Here is an 18,996-nt window from a genome sequence, read left to right as displayed (position 1 = left end):
TATAGCATTGCCTTCTCATTAGATTATTGATGGTTTTCTGGGGAATTGAGACATAAACACAGCATCAAGGATGAGCTTTTATTGTTGTCATAGAACCTGCCCTGAAGTAAAATCATCTACTTCCCAGCTGGCTTTCAGTTCCACTTGCTTATAATTTTTCACCTGCTATTAAAACTTTGAGATGTATTCCTATTTCACTCAATCATATCTTTTTTTTTTTTTTCTGTTGTTGCTTGTGTTTTAGCATTTTGAGCCAGGGAAGAACAGCAAAACTAATGCATTTTTATTTAATCTGCAAGAATTAAGGGTTCAGGAAAACCTACTGTTTCTCTGGCCATCAAGGTGTCCTGTGCCTTTGTCTCTACAGTCAGCTGTATCTTGCTTTCAAGTGTGTTATTTTGAAGTGTTGGATATTTAATTCTTTGTGCAGGAATAAGAAGCGCATTTCAGAATATGCTCCATGTGAATTTATAAACAATGCATTGTAATTATGGCAGACTATTTTATGTGGAATAATAGAGCTTGATTTCACTCCATCTATGTGCAATAGCGCATAGAGTGAGAAGGGCAGCAGTGTGAAACTGGTGAAGATCAAACAGGAGCAGATCCACTGAAGTTATTAACTCATGGAACTATATCGCTTTTGATTCATTTAATCCACCTCCTTACAGGCAATGAATAATTGTTCTCATTGTGTATCTCCAGTGTTTAACCAAATACAGCCTAAAAGGTCCCCAAATTTCCCTGTGCTCATAGGAATGTTATTTCCAGGGGGAGTTAAGACATTCTGCATTTGTTTGGTTTGGGGATTTTTATCTTTTGATCAGACTTTCACTTTCTAACTTTATTCTCCACGCTTAGGCTTGTGTGTTCTTGCATCAGTGCAGTCTCTGGTGGCACAAACACTTTGGATAGCAGCAGGCTTTGGCTATTTGATAGCATTACCTGGAGTCAATACCATCTAGGTGTCACAGATCTTCTAGGTCATTTTTCTGAACTTCCACTTCTGAATTATTTTTATTTTTCATTTCTGCTGGAATTTCATAGTTAATGAAATCTGGACTTGCAGTCCCACATGACCAAAACAAAGAAGGTTTCATGAACTGCTGAAAGGCAGAAAGGGTACCTTGCTGCCTGCATGAGCCCATTGGGTAAAATCTGTTCATTGCTCTTGTTTAAAACTGAGTTTCTTCTATATATACACACTATAAGCAGTAATAGTTATGTGCATTTGATGTTATTTCTACTTGATTTTTCAAACCTATGGCACTGCGCAGCAGCCAACATTATGGGTCTTATGAATTCATTCATGCTTCCATATGTGAACAGAGTAGGGTTTTTGACAGGTTCAGGGACTGAAATCTGAGATCAGCTTAAGGTGGTTTTTTTTCTTACTCTGCTTTTGAAACGGTTCTGATCTGAGATGTTCTAACACACTTTCAGTTAGCATCTTTTGCTTGTGGGAGGCTAATTTGACTCTGACAAGAATGGACAGTAACACGATGTCTTGACTTTCCAGTGACTGCACAGTGACCTGGGTGAGTGGGTGTTATTCTAACTGGCCCTTTCCAAAGCTAAGCAAGAGCCAGGCTTAGAAATCATATTCAAGTCCTGCATGTTCAGATTTGCCTTGTACCTCCTGAAGAACTAAACTAGAAATGAAAAGACAACAACTTCCATGAAACTCCAGGAGAAGGCATGTTTAGGCCAATGTGAAAATGTGTTATGTTGGAAGCGAGTGGTGTTAGGAGCAGCTGGAGCGTGGGTCCCAGCTTGGAGGAGGTGGTAGGCACTCTGCGAGACCCAGCAGTGACTCAGCTCAGCCAAACTCCAGAAGCTTAATACAGCAGCGAGTCTCACGGCTGGCTCTGCCGGTTCCAATCTGCAGAGCACAGGGGAGTCGCCTGCGTGCTGTCACAAGTGCTTTTTCACGTGTCTGAATCATTCACAGATGTCCCCAGTGCAGTGAAGCTGACTATAAATTGCATGATAGGTACACACACGTTCTCTCCTCATCTATGTTATCTGTTAGATGCTTCTCTCTCTCCTCACATTTCAGATCTTTACTCCAATCCTATTCATTCATCCTATGTATGTCTTGCATCCACCTCTTTGGCCTCACTGCATTTTGTTCTCCAACTCTTCCTCTTTGTGCTTTTCATTCTGCTTTTCTAAAAGAATCTTTCTTTGGTGCAGTGATCATTCCTCTTCCTTTCATCTCTTAAAATCATATTGTGGCCAGCCCTGAACAGTTTAAAAGGTTAGATTTTGTTCCATCAGCATGTCTGACAACCAAATGGGCTTGTGGTTTTCTAATGTTTAAATTTAATGAAGCGTCAGGTGGGACTAAAGGACAATTTATTTTTGCCTGTTTTCCATATCTACTTCTCCTTCCTAGACCTAGAAAAATCATTAATTCCTAGTTCTTTTGTTGGCTTAATTTAGTCAAATCCCGTGGAGTGCAAAAGGGTCCTGGATCTTTGCCTTTTCTTGCTTCCACTCAGTCTTATCTTAGCTCATCTCATGGATGGACAAATCCATGGGAAATAAGCAGGTGGGAACTGACATCAGGGAGGTTCACAGCCTCCTTGAGTGATCATTTCAGGACCACAGAGCTTTAGGTAATTTTTCCTTCCTTGAGCGTGGGTAATTAGATAGCTGGTTTTGCACATTTTCTATCTGCCTAAAGCTAAGTCATGGGAGCAGAAGAGGCGGCTTATGTAGTTCACTTGACAGATGCTTGTGGTCATGCTGCACTCAAAAAATCCTGTAGCGCAATATATCTCTAGTTAAATCAGAGATGGAAACAGTGAGGTGTTACCTCCCAAACCAGGGGGACATTTACAAAAGTAGCTATCCACACTGTCCACGCACGTTCCGCTGCCGCAGGGGTTTGATTTGCACTCATTAATATCTTCCTGGCAAAATTCTCCATCAAATCCATTTGGACATAAGCACAGGTATTCACCAAGGCCTGGAGGGAATTTAATATTGGTAACACATGTTCCACCATTGAGGCAGCTGCAGGGCTTCACTCCAACCTGAGGAAGGCAAATGGGAGTCATAGTAAGATTCCTCTGAATAATCACAGCTGAGAGGTATATTGTTACCCTTAGGAAGGGACAGGTTTGCAGTGCAAACATGTTATCTAGTATGAAAACTTATTTCTAACTGATTTCCTTTGTCTAGATAGATGGTCTCATACTTGGCATACTTATTTATTTAACTGGAAGCCTGACTTTAAAAGGATTTTTTTTTTTTCATCATTTAGGGACACATTCTAACTTCTTATAAGAAAAAAAATCCTATTTCCTATAACAGCAGTTTTTACATAGTATCTGAGGGCAGAATTTGTTCCTTATTCTTCAGAGAAGAAATGAAAAATCTTTTCTCTTTTCCTGCCTGCCCTCCTTACTGTTTCACATTACAAATGGCTCCCAGGCAGGAACATGATTGTGGCATTCCTCAGCCGGCCTCTCTCTTCAGGGAAGAGAGGTCCATAGTTGTATTTTACCTATGTACAAGAACAGCATTTCAACAGATTCAAACCTCTGTATTATCTCACCTAGTTAAACATAGGTCTAGTTTGAAATGTTTCCATCAAAACCATATCTAGACTCCAGTTTCCCCTTTGCTGTGTGGGTTCAGCAGACCGGTATTTTTGATGATAGTGGTTTGAATGAGTAAAGATATAGGAATCTTTCCGAATAAAAATCTTTTCTTCACAAAACTGTTCTTATGTCAAAAGTCTGCATCCCACTTTATTAGCTCATCCTGTCACAGGATTAATGTTAGAGTATACAATAAAGACAAAGCAATGCACGAGCTCTGCCAAGAAACTTAAAGTGTAGAGTAATGACATAAGAGCAAGACATCCTCTAAAAATATCATTGAGAATGAGTTATAATCTCCCTTTTATAGCTAAAACTTGGTCTTTTATGTTATATGCTTTTTTCAGCAATCCAAATGCAGAATGTGAATTTTAAAGCAGATTAATGAACCATTAAAAGGCTCTGCAAGAGTGTTCTTTCAAACAGCAATCAATAGCACTCTCTCTTGTTCCTTGTATATATAGTTTCTATGTTCTCAGAGATATTTATTCCATGAATTGATCACTTTTGCTGTGCTGGATAATATACACTTATGAGGAAATAGCTGAAGTCTTAGTTTTCAAGACAGTAACAAATTATTAGCTATAATGACAATTGCACCAAAGCAGTGACATGATAAACAGGTTTGTTTTGTTTTTCCTTTAAAGTGTTCATTTCCTTACCTCAATAGAGTATCTGCTCTGTGCATTGCATTCATCCGACACAGTGAATTCAAAGGTCTGCATTTCTTCTGAATCAACTTTCCAGATAAGAAGGCCAGCAGGAGAGAGCCTGGCATCCTGTGGCCCAGCCTCTAAGATGAATAGCACAGCTGACCCTTCCGGATCCACAGCTACTAACTGGTAAACAAAATTCTCACCAATAAATGTCAGCGGCTGGCTGGAGGGGGCCTGGAACACAGGAGGCAGGTTGTCTAAACAGCAAAAATGAAACCACGATTACATAAATTCCAGTTTCTCCTGTGTAAAGATTCACAGGGTGGGTCTTTGTAGGAGTGCTCTCAAAAAAAACCGTACAGAACGTACCCTGAGACTGACAGAGGAAGCAATTTAGATGTTAGAGGCAGCAAATAGCTTTACCAAAAAGTACACCTTTTTCCTCCTATTTTTTTCATGCCCCATACTGAACTTTTTTCCCATACTGACTTTTGATTACTTTGAATGTGTTATCTGATACATTAGAGGAGATCAGACACGACTTCTATAACCTCCCACTAGTCCCCCAATTCTTACTAAAACTTTAATTAATTGTATTTCTAACACTTACATATATATATATTTATTCTATCTACCCCTCTATCTATATATCTATCTGTACGTTTAAGTAAACTGAATCTCAAAATTATGAATGACAAATGAATTGGGTGGGCAACTTGGGGTGGGGGGAGGGAGGGGGTGAGAATTGGGTAACTCTTCCATTGAGTAGACTTTCCTGCCTTTACACGTGAGTAGTAATTAAGTCTGAGCAGTTTGACTGAATTCAGTTGGACATTTCATCAGGAATAAAGGTCTTCTCAGTGCCGGCAGAGGTACATCAGTGCTGCTGAGATTGTCTGTCACCAGTGACAGTAGCTCATATCATGTCACCATTGGCATTGCTATTTCTAGTGGTGGTGTTTACATTCAGTATTTCCTTAATGAAGATAAAAGCGTAACTGTAGAAGGCTATTTTACAGTAGAAGACAAACACTACCTAAAGATACTTACAATATAAATAGGTAAAGAGGACAAGGTAGAGAAAAGTATTACATCTTATAATTACAAATCAAGGAAAAGTAAGATCAGATGAGTACCCTGAGGTGACAGCAGCTCTGTGCAGGGCTGAGAATTTCATCTCCATGTCCTAAGACTCCTCAGTCTCAAGCCATCTTTCCTCTTTAACCAAAACTACAAATTGACATGTATTGATACTTAAAGGAGTCTTCTCACAATGTAATTTGACCACAGTTTTATTTAACTTAAAATACATTTCTAATACCGAGGATTAATTTCAAGTCATGCTCTCAAACTATGAACTATATACGTGTTCTCGTAAGTACTGCATGTGTCCTTGTGTTATGCCTGTGGGAAGTCATCATTAGGGGTTTTTTGTGGTGCATATCCTTTTATCAAGCTTTACTTTCCATAGCATGTCTCACATTATGCAATTATTTAAATGTGTCTCTCTACTCATTGCTGCTGTGCTATCAGAGCTTTCTAAACTGCTTGTCCAGCATATTGTCTTGGCATAACTGCTGAAATCTTCCATCTATTAATTTACCTTTTATTTCCCAAACACTTAAACCATGGAGCCCATAAAAGTTGTGCCCAAAGTAATCAATGAAATATTGATGCTGGGTATGCATTTACAGATAAACACAAAGGTGTTAACTGGATGGAGGGTAACGAGAAGTTGTAGGCACAAAATAACATAACATCAGATATTCTGAAAGTAGTCTGTGAATAAGACTGTTTCTAATTCCACAGAGATCTCCCTGCTATCCAGTGAATATATAGATATATACACTCTGAGTTATAGCAGAACTTTTAAAAAGGTTTTCATAATTCTGAAAACAAATCTGACAAACCCTTTCTTTTCAATATTTTTAAATTTTTAAATTTTGAAATTATTGAAAAGTGAACCATGATCTGTTTCAGATTTCCCAAATCATTTCTAGCTTTATAAATTCCAAAACAAATGCATTTTTTCCCTTTTTAGATGTTTTGTGAATTTTAAAATCGAACTGCCTCGGTATTAGTAATGAGTCCATCTATATAACAATCAGGATCAGCTCGTCCCTAGAGATGCTACTGCTGTGGCCAACACAACAGAAGGACAGAAAGAAGGCAAGGTTTGTGAGTCACAGATATCTCTCATTAGACTAAACTATTCCTGGGGAAAAAACCACAGCTTTTAGGTGTACAAGCTCTCTTCAGGTCTGGCTTACCTGTAGACATTTTAACTACTCATCCAAGTCACATCCAATGGGATTTTTAGTTGGCCAACACTTGGGATGGGTTTGCCTACACCTTTTCCTGACAGCGAGTTTTAAATGCCAAAAGCTGGATTTTTTAGGACATATACTAGAGGTGTATGTTTTTAAATAGAGAAAATTCAAAGTGGCTATCCTGGATCAGGAATTAGAGAGACTCACGAACAACTCTCTCCCTTCCTATTGTGTTCTTGCTTCCAAAACTTATTTGAGACAACTTATGACTTCTTGTGTTGCTGGCAACTGTTGGGTCGTTTCTGGTCCTTCTCAAGGGCCTTTCTGTCACCTCTGAGAAGAGCGTGTCTGCTCACTGCTCTCCTCGGCAGCGTCTCCGCTGGAGCTATGGACTCCAGCCACTGTGATAAAGCTCTCGCCGTTTCTGCTGCCGTACCTTGCACTCTCTAGGAGCGTCTGTCCCTGAGCATCCCCAGCTGTTCCCCAAGAACAAGAGCAATCTTCCTCTCCTTCCAGAAGGGTCCTGCTGACCTAGTCACCCTAAAGGAATATAAAACTGCAAACAAACAGAGCAAACTGGTCCTGCCACTCACATACATACCTTTCTGTAATTTACTTGTGTTTACAGAACCTAAAAGTGCAGAGAAACTCTTTCTAGAACCAACACATGAATCTACATAAAAGCAGTAATATAATCTTTATATTGACCAGATGCAAATGTGCTCATGTAAGTGGGGAGATGCGCTGGGAGGATAATGCTGCTAGAAGCATGGATTATCTGTAAAGCATGCGGTAAGTAGGGGTTCTTATTTACACTGGGGATACAGCCATGAAAAAGCTATGATAAAGTCATTCAGGAGGTGCTTCAAAAGGCAGCCTTCTCCATGACCGCTGCCGAGACGGGCTGCAGAATGAGCCTTTAGGTTCTGTGGCAGTGAAGGTAATGAGTGGCTGATCCCTATCACTTAGACTCCTTGCCAAGCCAAGGTCTTTTGCATGGTGTTTCATAGCATTTGGCTCAGGGAAAGGAAACAATTCTTCCAGATACCAAAAATATACACTAGTGTTTTAAAAACAGTATTTTCCCCAAATTGTTCCCTTAAAGATTTGTACCTGTGAGATGATGACAGAGGTACTTAGGGTCCATCACCTTTAGCTGACAGACTTAGGCACTGCATGGGGCACTGGCATATCAAAATTTCATTTTCAGGTGTTATTTCGGTTTTATTAATTCGAGATTTGTCAGGTTTTAGCCAGAACAAGATACGTGTCCAGATGCATAGTACATACAGTGGAGTACTGTCTGTTTCTGGTCAGTCTGCATTTCTGGTGCACCCAATTATTCCCACTGCAGACTATCCATGCACACTATGCAGGATAGATTCATGTTAGCCAAATGAGGGAACGATGTATTTCATAGCCGGAATCATAAATTCTCAGATAAGTGCTTCTAAATCTTAGAAGAAAAACTGTCTTACTTTCATTAATAGACCAGGTGAACTTAGAAATGTCAGGTTCACAAAGAAGACAAGGACTGGTAGGGCTTGACTCTCCTTCACCATAGCAAAGTCCATCTATATTACAAGTATTTTCCTGCCAAAAAAAGGAAATAAAAATGGGTGGGAGGTGGAGGCAAGGAAAAAAAAGAAATAAGATAAGAAATTAGCAGTTAATAATTTCTGCAGATAAGCAGAAACTCACTTGTCTCTTGAAACAAAACAGTAGCAATTTAAATGCTGGTACTTTCTCCTGACAGGGAGAAAACAAGACATGTAAGATTTCCAGTTTCGGTTTGAGATCTTTGTAGCTTTGAAAGCTTTAGGTTAGGCAACATGTGAGGTTGCTTGTCATAAATGAACACAACAGAATGTGATTTTTTTTTTTTTCCATTTCCACACTTATATTGTGTATGTGATCATTATTCCCAGCTTTGACTTCTAATATGATGAATATTAGGTAATGCTCAAAAGTGAGCTCCATGAGACTAACAAAAACTGAGACCAGATAAGAGCTCTGTTTGAAATTTTGGAATCTTGTTCTAGTAACTTCATTATTTCTGAAGATTCTTCATAAAAATCTGAAAAAGCAATGATATAAAAACAGAATAAAGAAGTGCATTAGATTTTAGCCTTCCATGAGATAGTTGTAAAAGACGGCTAAACACCTTGATGGTGCCTAGGTGAGGCAGAACATCGTGGCAGAAGTTCACGCGGTGCGCTGGGGGCACAGCAGCCTTTGAGGCTGACCTGGTCCTCTCCTAGGTAGGGTGGCCACCAGGGCCAGGGAGGCTGAATTGGGTTGTCCGAGAAGCAAACACAGGGACCTAATTAACAGATGTAATTAAACATCTACGCCATGGGAAGGCTCTATGGCAGAGTTATGCCTTTTGCTTGTAGCCTGTGTTGGGGCACACCTGCAGATGGGACTTTATCTGACGTTGCAGATTCCCGGCAAAACACGGGGAGCTGTTGTGAACCCGGGGGATGTCACCGCTACAGTGGGACAGCAGGAGGGAGAAGCTACCAGGATGAAAGACATTTTTCCTTTTCCTTCCTTTGAATACATACTGCTTTTCTGAGACTGATGTGTGTCCTGTTACTCGCCTTGTGGTTTCTATCTATGGCTTTATTAGTTTCTCAGACTTCTATTGCAAAGCGTATTAGTCAATATTTTAAATAATACCACTTTAAGAGTAATGAGTAAGGTAGAGAAACAAAAAAAGGCCTCTCATAATTGCCCTGACATGATAGAATGTGACAAAACTTCAACATTAAAATCTGGATGTTAATTAGATTTTATTACATTGTTGTTTTCAAAGGCTTGATGTTCTGATGAAAAAGATGCCTTTTTCTGATTTGATAGTATGGTACAGAATAGGCTCCATAAAAGAACACAGAATGTGAAATGGCCTGGTATAAAATGTCCCCTAATTGAAACACCTTTTCTGAAAGCAATTTAGGTATTACAAAGTAATGTTATAAGAGGGGTAATTAGAATGTGTTCTGATGCAATTGGAAGCCTAGTTCAAATAGTCCCTTGAAGCATCTTAGGATAGAAATTGTTATAATCCCTAGAGAACACCAGCATATTGAGAAAACTTATATATTTCAAAAATATAAGAATAAGGAAAGCCTTTGAAAAAAAACCCACCCTAGCTTTAATTGAAATGGTTCTGACACAATTCTTTTAATCTGAAATTTAAGTGGTTTTGCCCTCATTTGGGCCTATAAAGTAATTTCTATTCACTGATTTATTTGAAAAAATGTGAACTTTCATTTTATTTTGGTAACTGGTATGTTCTTGCAATCAGTGCATGTTTGAAAACTGTATTTTCCCATTAATGTTAATGAGAACAGTGAGGCAAATGAGTTAAAATATACCTGATTATTCTTCATTTTATAAAAATGCAGACCAGTGATCTCCATTCGTACTTGCCTCAGGGTAGGAAAGCAGGATCAGTGCATTCAAATATCCCACCCAACACCCTCCAAAAGTTTCTTTTGGAGCCCCACTGAAAAACAGAAAACTTTTCTAATGCAGGTCTCTAGAAAATAAGAGCAGGGAAGCTCTTTTTGAAGGGATGGGGGATGTCACACTAATAAGTTCACAGGAAAACAGAGGGTTATAGTGCTCTCCAGGCAGTTCCTAGCATGTTGGCAATTTAAAACGTAGCACTAGACTTTTGATAATGGTTTTGAAACTGTCAAAGTACTGTATGTTTGTACTTAGCAGTGTTTAATGTAAGCAAGAATGTTTTATGTTCTCTCAAGGGTGTTTTCACATGACAAAAACTATATAACATGCATCTTAGTATACCTCTTGCTAAGGCAGAAAATGGGTATAGAAATGATATACCTTACAGTTACAGTGCCCTCGCCAAACAGGCTAGGAGAGGTAAAATAGCAGAGACACTTAGAAAGTGAAGTTAAGCTGCCTTTCAGGGGAGACTCCTCAGTCTTAGTTACTTCCATTAACAGCTGCAAAGTATAAATATTGTCAACCATGGTCTTTCTGGAAGTGTCTGTCTGAGAAAGTACCATCATAAAGCATGCTCTATCAGGTATTCATACCCCACGTAAATATGAAAAAAAAAAAAAATCAGACAGGAGATTGTGAAAGAGAGAAAAGTGTTAGGCTATGCCGCTGACCTATAAAATAGATTTTCCTCTTCTAAAGCAGTTATTACACACAGTACATCAAAGGGAGTGAGAGGGCTAAGGAAGAGATGAACGATCCATATTAAACCTTTATGATCTTTAAATTACCTTTAATTTACAAAGTCCGGTTGGATAGAATTGGCAGGCCTGGCAGACCGCATCATACAGGGTCAGCACTCTGGAATTACTGTACTGGAAGCCATCGTTAGTGATCTAAATGATACAAAAATCATCCTTATAAGTAATAATGTTCCATATGGAGACTGTCTGCTCATTTTGGAGCATATACCATTGCCCCCTTGAACTGGGTGCTTGCCAGCAAGATAAATTAAACCACTTGTGAGTGGCTCTGCTGCAAGCTAACAAATTACTTAATGCTTCAAACTGGAAACTAGTCATTAATAACCAAAAGATCTTTTGGCTCAGCTGGCATTCAAGTTTTCTGATTGCTGTTAGGTTTCCCCTGAGAGTTTTTTTCAATACCCTTATGGAAACCATACTCAAGTGCGTGCTGCAAGGGGGTCTTTCAAGGAGTTGTGAAATTAAGATTTTTGGCTGAAATTCAGGACCACTTGCTTACTAATGGCAAATCAGTAAGTAAATTCCTTGGGGTAAAAAAAAAAGAGAATGCATATTATATAGGTGATTTTAAATTAACCTTAAAAAAAAGTGCTAGAGTAGATAATACCAGAGAGCAACAGTTCCATTTCCATAGGAAGGTACATTAGAACAGTCACCTCCTGTCCCAGCTCACAGTTTCCCATACATGTAGGTAATTTAGAAAGCCTTAATTTAGCATGGCATTTTTCCTATATGAATGCTCATACAATAAGAAAGGGTTGAGTAAGTTTATATTTTAATTTTTCTACAATAAAAAATGAAAAGATACCAGACTAGTGTGGAAAGGGTTAGCTTGTGACGAAGCATCGTGACACCTCTTGAGAGGTGTGAACGTTAAAGAGCACCCCAAAACACTGCCGAAAGCCATGCTGTAAACACTGAGGAACACCAGCAGGAAAGCAAAGCCCTTTCTATCAGGTATTTTTTAGGTTTTGGCTTCTCACAGTCAAACTAAAGCTCCTGTTTAGCAGATCTAACAAGGCCTTTGCTTTGGATTGGTCAGGTACCCCTCTGTCCTCTTGCTATAAAACCAATCCCCAAGCCCTCCTCCATCTCTCCTGTCACCCCAAAGCTAAAACATCCTCAGTCCCTTTACAAGGGACTTTTACGAGGTCGAGTATAAAGTATGTTAAATTGAACAAAGGTAACTGGAAGTACAGAGAGTAAAGAGTAGTAAGTTTCATAAAAAACACCAATTATCAGAAGTTCACTAAAAATTATCTGAAAGCTCATGGAACATAATACAGTTGATGATAATCCCACAGTATTACATGTGATGGTTCTCAGCTCAAAATGAACTGCGAGCTAAGAGCATTTGTTTCTGCAGAAAGCAACACAAGGAGGTCAACAGGCCGTACTTATGGATATACACGATTTGAAATTGTGGAAGAGAAAAAACTTCTTTGGACTAATTTAAATTGGTCCAAAAATTCAGTAAAATTCATTGGTCCAGTAAAATTCCTTGGTGTACCTTTCAGGAAAACCATAATTTTTTCCTGGGCATCATATTCAGTTGAGATATTGGACTATTGTGTGTTATACTAAAGGTAAAAACTGTTTTAAAAGAAGTAAAAAACTTATCCTGCAGTCTGAGAAGAGAAAAAAATAAAACAGTCAACCCCCCTCAAGACCTGCTCTTCACTGAAAGACAGTGCTTATTGGCAGCAAGACTTCCATTAAGAATATATTATTCCTAATGCAATTTACATTTAATTTCATTTCATTCTTTTATCAGAGCATCCAATGTTGTCTCAATACCGGTGCACTAATAATGAGTGAAGAAATGGGTAGACAGGGGAAAATATAAAAAGCTATAAAATTGCACTAATTGTTCTGTCTGAAGTGAGCATCGTGAGTGAAATGTAACTCTCGCCAATTTGATTTTTGGGGTTTTTAATCTGTATTTTTTTTCTACATTCTATTATAAACATCCATTTTGGTGTCTTCTTAGAATTGGGTTGTTTTGTAGCTATTTTAATTGCTTTTCCATTAGTCACCTTAGTGATGTGGAACAAATACTTCAATGAGACCTAAGCTGAGCAAACCTCTCTTCAAATTTGGTTGGCCCTTAAAAGGCAAAGACGTGCTTAGAGTTGTGCCTTGATTGCTTGAACATACGCGTCATCTGGAAAGAAAGAACCACCTCTGGATAAGCAGTCAGGACAATCAGAAAGTCTGTCACTTCTGCCTGAAGTATTTCATTCATCACAAAACAATCTTGGCTATTTGTATCATTCATAATCCACATACAATTTGACTTGTACGAATGTTTGTAAATGAAAAAAGAAAGCTGTAAAAACTTGCTGAATTCAAATTCGGTTTCTGCCTCACTGACTTTTTAACAAATATTTTTTTCTGCTCTTGACAAATACAGGCAACAATAATGAATTGGGGATAAGTGAGAGACCTGCTACCCAAATTAGATAAGTGCCTGCCAAGCTCTTTCACCTCTTCACCCAGGCATCTGTGCGGACAGCCCAAGTCATCTGCTGCCCAAGTAGGAGTTTGTATTTTGATATCTAAACTAATTATACCAAATGCTTTGATGTAGCCCCAAGTACTTTCCTACCTATGTTCGGCAGCTTGTCATGGAAAGAATGAGCAAAATCTGAAACATGAATACAAGAGCAGATAAAATGAAAGAGCATTGGGAAGAACTTGTCAAGCCTCCGTTCCCCCGACGTCAGTAGTAAAAAAAGCTTATGTGCAACTTTGCTGATTCCTCTGAAATTTGATTTGGGAGGGGGGAGAGATTCTGAAATACTGAACAGTGATATTTCCAGAAAGAATTGTTTTGATTTTTGGCTCTGAAAAATCTTTTACCTACATTTTAAAAAGTATCTATTAACATAACCCAGAAGATCAATGTTGCAGTAAGTCTTATCAGGAATTTTCCAGAGCACAAATTTTTGAACATCTGTGGAATTAGTTTCAAATAATTTTTTATCTTGAAAAGCTCCGTCATTTTGTTCTCTGTGCTGCCGTGTAAGGCCAGCTGCCTTTGAAACTGAGCACTGAGCTCTGCCTTCCCAATTCATTCAGCAAAAAGATCCACAGGAGAACTAGGATTCACATGTGGACTGAGATGATTTAATTGTGCATTTGCTGCATAGCCATCAACTGTTTTTTTCTGCTGGGTTTGAAGGAGAGGGAAAGGGCAGAAAGCTTACAGGTGCAGAGGTTTTCTTGAACTTAAGTGCAAGGCAAAAGACATTCTATATCTGTTTTGAGGAGAAAAAATAAGAAAAATTATACAGACCTCGTCTGGGCTGAAAGGCAGCACTTGAAAGCAATCTGGGCTGAAAGGCAGCACTTGAAAGCAAACTGCATCATAATACACCTGAGCTGCGAGGAAGCTATCCTAGTTACACTGGAGAAACAGCCCTATGCACGTGCAAAACCATCAGCTGTCCTCTTGGGCCAGGAAAATCAAGGGTGTCTCCCTCTCAGATCCTTCCATCGTGAGGCAGCATTTCATCTTACAGCTGGCAGAGTTCAGTATCTTTTTTGAGAAGTTCTGGAGCCCTAAGCAGAGGAACTGCTCTCCTGGTTCAGCCTCGGTGTCTGCCCGCTCCGACAGCACCTTCTCCAGAAGGAAGGTCCAAGGTCCACCCCAGCAGCTGATGGTCAGGCTCTGCTCCCACAGAGATCTTACACTAATCTCTTAAACCACAAACCCCTATCTATTTAAAATAAATGACTGGACAGAAAATGTGTGCTGCCAAACATCTTTCCCCTAAGCTACATGGCAGCACCTGTCCCCAGTCTGGGGTACAGACAGCTGTGGGGTGCAGGGCAAGGCAGTAACACGGCAGTGAAGTGAGTGTTTTACGCATTTCATTTTTACATGCTGCAATTTTCAAAGCACATCTGCAGTCTTCCTACAATGGCAATATATTTTTCTCAGCTATAGAGCCTTTAAATGATCTCAGTCTTATAAAAACCATCCAATCTGCAGAAAATAACCATCCAGGCTGAGAGCGAGACCAAGCGTAGCAGGCAGAGGGTCAGTAAGGCACTGATTTCCTGGAAATATTTAGGAAGCAGGTATCATTTTGTGAGCAAAGGGGCCTAAAACCACAGCAGAGAACCTGGCGTGAGCAGGTACTGCTCATGCTTCTTCCTGCAGTCGTTCAAGACCAAGACCATGACATCCCTGCTCATGCCGTGCCAGCTCTCACCCGCTGCCCAGGAGCCAGCCAGTCCTTGGCTCCTGCACTGAGCAAGCATAGGTCTTGCAACCAGGGCATCAAAGCTGTCTTATACTTGCTGCCTAATCAGGAGTTTGAGCTGGGGTTTCCAGAAATGAAATACTAATGATTAACAATTGATTAGTCCAACTGCATCAATCTCAGGTGATTACCTGGAGAAGTGATTGTAATTTGCATTTTCAGATTGCCTACAAAGGCACCTGTTGTTAACGTATATTTTTTTGGTTGGTGTTGGCTTTTTTTTCCCTACGTGACATTAATGTGAGTATTTCTATAAGCATTTTCATTTCTGAAGGGAAGCAAATTGTGCTTTGCATTTTAATTTACCATGACAATTGATTTTCTCCTTCTAAATAATTTCTTAGAAACATAAGGAATTCCTACTTTCACTTGCCATCTTGCAAACGGCTCATCACCCGCCACAAAGTGCACAGCCTCTGTCTCTGTAATGTTCAGGAGAGGAATCTGGCAGTCAACAGCCTCAGAGCTGACAAAATCTGCTTTTGTGGTTTCTTGTTCTCTTGATATCCATTCGCCATTGAGATGCTGCAGTAAAACAGAAGGAGAGTGCAAAACTGAAGGTTCATATAAAGAAATTCCAGTTGTCAACATATGTTTGTATTTCTAATTAATAATATAAGGCATTTCCAGATTGTTTATTTAAAAGAAATGACGCTATTACTGTAGCCACAGTAAAGAGCAAGCCATGCTCATCTATGCATGCAAGTGGTCTATTAATTTAGGAAGTGCTGTGATCCGTGCTTAGGATGAGACAGGGTAACGTGGTGGACCAACTTTGTGTTTGCTGCTGAAGCTCAGCAGCGAGCTTGCTGCTCCTTGAAGGCAACATCAGCTACTTACCTTGATCAGCTGCACAAGGCATCACTGCTTTTAGGAGCTCTAAGCGGGCATGGTAGGCAAATCTCAGCTGTGCCTCATTATCATGTTAGCACTGAATGGGTATCAGGCTGAACATCTTTTATGAGATGAATCCAACACTTCATATCTGAGTATGCCGATACACCAAATAATTCAGTCCTAGCATTGCCTGTGTATAGTTGGCTATAATAAAGTTGTAGTGTTAGCAGAAGAGATGGGTTTAATACTCATTAAAACTTCTGATTTGCACTTGAACTATGCCTAAGAAAATTCAGATAAGAGCCTCTGTAACTATGTCGAGGAAACCTTATATTTAACCACAAAACTTAGCATTCAAATGTGTTTAGGAAAACAACCAAGCGTACCGATTCCAGATGCACAAAATGAGAAATAATATTGTGATTTCAGGCTTCACCGGACTACAGTGCAGCTGAACCAAACAAGAATTAAACAATACCCCACAGAGAAAATTAGCAAGAAGGCATAGCTGTGCATTTCCAAGGAACCAGTCCTGGAAAGGGCTGAGCCTTTTCAGCTCCCCTTGTTTGTAGCAAACATATTGGCGATGGGTTTTGAAGGTACTTGTACCCCTCTGTGAGAGGCAGTGAGAGATGATGGCACTCGGCACAGTTCAAGGTAAAAGATTTGACTATAAACAGGTCAAAGACTGACTGTATCAGTAATACTTTACGAGCCCATGGGAAGGTGCTTACAATTAATCTGGTGACCTCGCAGTGCAGGTTGGGCGACTCTCTGAAGCCGAGGCCAAACACCCGGATCCTGGTGCAGTCAGAAGCACGGACGTCGCAGAGGCCCCCGTTCTCTAAGCCCGTGATTTCCAAAGCTTGCTCTGAAAGGGTGAGAAAGATATAAAGCTTTAGAGGGTAGCACTTACACGCTGTTCTGTTCTGGTTTCTCAGAGATTTTGTTGTTGTTGTTCCTGGTTGTTTTGGTTTAGTTCTTTTCCTTGGGGTCTTCCTTGCGTCCCTGTGAATTTCTCTGGAAAAGAGGAGTGGCAGTTGTCAAAATGGGAAGCAGCAAATCTCCATTGAGTAATCGCCCTGTGCACCCAGTGCTGCAAGATGTAGCAGTGAGTGTTATACGGCTTATGGAATCAATTAACTGAAGCTGCAGCTTCATGTTGAAAGGTCTCCAGTGGTAATACTTCTGTTGACCCATGTAACAGGATGGGAGCACAGCTGAGAGGACAGGGTGTCGTGCCATAGCACAGAGAAGCATGAGAATAAGAAATGGAAATATCTGAAGATGACCACGGCACCAGGCTCCTCATAATGTGAAACAACACTGCAAAGGACAGTCCTTTGTCTTCAAAAGCTTTGGATGCAATAAAAGTAATGATCCTCAAAGGAATGCTTGCTTGTGAGGGTTAAGTCATTAACGAGTGGCACTCAGCTCTGCACTGCATCAGCACAAATGTCATGCACCAGCTAAGTTTCACTTAAATCCTATTTTGAGGCCTTAAGTAGGGCTTAAATGATGTACAGCCGGTGCTGTCCCCCTTGCAAGGTTGAATTTCACCCATTACTGTTTTTAAAATGTTTTATGATTCTCGGTTAAAGTTTCCTTTGGGTTCTGTTGTACTTAAGGTATTCACCATTTAAAATTGCTCATTGCTTTCATATTGGGTTTATTTTTACACAGTAAAAATGCAAGTTCATTGGATGGCAGAGTTCACATCTTTACTTTAGAAAAAAATATAATCGGGCAGATATTTGCATTGGCACTTGAGTAGCACAACACTCAGGTGGTCTCTAATACCCTAATATGTCAATAGCAGCAGTCAGTCAGGATCATGGTTTCATATTTTTATTGATAATATTTGTAGTTCTAATGGTCAGGAGAAGCCACTATGATGACAAATGACACAAAGCAGAAAATTTGCTTCTTGTTTCCTGAACACCACTTAGTAGCAGGGCCATGACCGGGAGCCCTCAGAGGCACGTCATGAACCAGCACAGTGCAAGCAGTTTTCCCTGTTACATGGTGGGGAGAGGCTGCTCAGCTTTTTCGCTTCCCTGCCCCATCACCACTGCTCTGGCAAAGCAATATTGCCAATCAATTTTCTCTGAGCTGTAGCTTATCTAAAACAGAAGCTCTGTGTCGCCTAATATTTTAATGGTAGATTGGTTCAGTTCTGATTCAAGAGGCAAAATGCCCTGAGCTGAGTTGATAACCCTCCCCAGTACCTCGCTGTTCCTTTAGGGCTCTGCCATTTAAGCCGTGACTAGGATGAATACAGTTTAAACTCTGTGATCCCACCAGATTGCAGCCTGTAACAACATAGCTGCATGACTCTCATTTTTCCAGAGAAAGGCAGGAAAGCAACATAAATGTGAAAAATAGTCAAAAGACTTTTTCTGTACTTCTGAAATGCTCTTAGCTTTTCTTTCTTTTATTTTTTTTTATTGATTTTATTGCAGCAGTATTAGCAGCACTGTTGGACACTTTGCAATATTTACAAGAAGAGAAAAGGTTTGCAGCTTGTCAGTATTCATCAGTTAGTTGTGGATTCCTGTAATGTACAAAACTATTAGTCAGATGTAGTGAATGGTTTTGATAAATCGCCTTCTTCTGTGGTTAGTGCATAAAGATTAAAAAAAAAAAAAAAAGAAAAAGGCTTCATTATGTTTTTCATGAGATTTTAATAGTTAGCCCCACTAGTACTGAGGTAGCTCAGATTGCATTAACATTTTCATTATCATTGCAGATTTTCAGGCTTCTGCGGGTGAAGTAAAATCTCATAGCCTGGGAAGGAGCGAGCACAGGAGTGTGCTCCTGCAGCCGTTCCTCTTCGAGGAAGGCACTCTCAGGTTAGTTGCTTGTTGATGAGCCCTGTGTGCTTTTCTGAGGGTTCCCTTACGTCTTTATGAGCATCCTGACACTACCGCAACACTGTCGTGTCAGGGCCACGGCAAGATTATCCAGCCTCGATGCTTTTTGAAATGACCTACAGTATCAGCGTGGCATTTTGTATTTATTTCTCTCAAACCATTCTATACACACTTTTGGACACATCTTTAAATTGATCTAAATCTGGAGGAAATATGTCACCCTATATGCTTTGGATATCT

The 18,996-nt window shown here is 39.8% G+C and overlaps 1 protein-coding gene and 1 long non-coding RNA gene across 6 annotated transcripts in view; one reads left to right on the top strand and one right to left on the bottom strand.

Moving 5' to 3' along the window:
- LOC104324052 (von Willebrand factor D and EGF domain-containing protein) overlaps window positions 1–18,996 on the bottom strand; it is a 190,416-nt gene that overhangs the window by 72,419 nt on the left and 99,001 nt on the right. For all 5 annotated transcript variants that reach the window (XM_069780772.1, XM_069780769.1, XM_069780771.1 and 2 more), the window contains 6 exons: window positions 16,618–16,754; window positions 15,410–15,571; window positions 10,803–10,907; window positions 8,016–8,130; window positions 4,274–4,524; window positions 2,822–3,041 (listed from right to left, as the gene is read on the bottom strand). In XM_069780772.1, coding sequence (XP_069636873.1) covers window positions 2,822–3,041; window positions 4,274–4,524; window positions 8,016–8,130; window positions 10,803–10,907; window positions 15,410–15,571; window positions 16,618–16,754 — 990 coding nt within the window. The remainder of the gene's footprint in view (window positions 1–2,821; window positions 3,042–4,273; window positions 4,525–8,015; window positions 8,131–10,802; window positions 10,908–15,409; window positions 15,572–16,617; window positions 16,755–18,996) is intronic.
- LOC138685035 (uncharacterized) lies at window positions 4,317–17,643 on the top strand. Its single transcript, XR_011324270.1, has 5 exons — window positions 4,317–4,453; window positions 13,189–13,311; window positions 16,640–16,762; window positions 16,863–16,994; window positions 17,091–17,643. It is a non-coding gene; the product is annotated as an uncharacterized lncRNA (long non-coding RNA).

The sequence above is a fragment of the Haliaeetus albicilla genome, chromosome 4 (assembly GCF_947461875.1).
Source record: "Haliaeetus albicilla chromosome 4, bHalAlb1.1, whole genome shotgun sequence".
NCBI classification, from domain to species: Eukaryota; Metazoa; Chordata; class Aves; order Accipitriformes; family Accipitridae; genus Haliaeetus; species Haliaeetus albicilla.
This window is presented reverse-complemented; position numbering and strand designations above follow the sequence as displayed.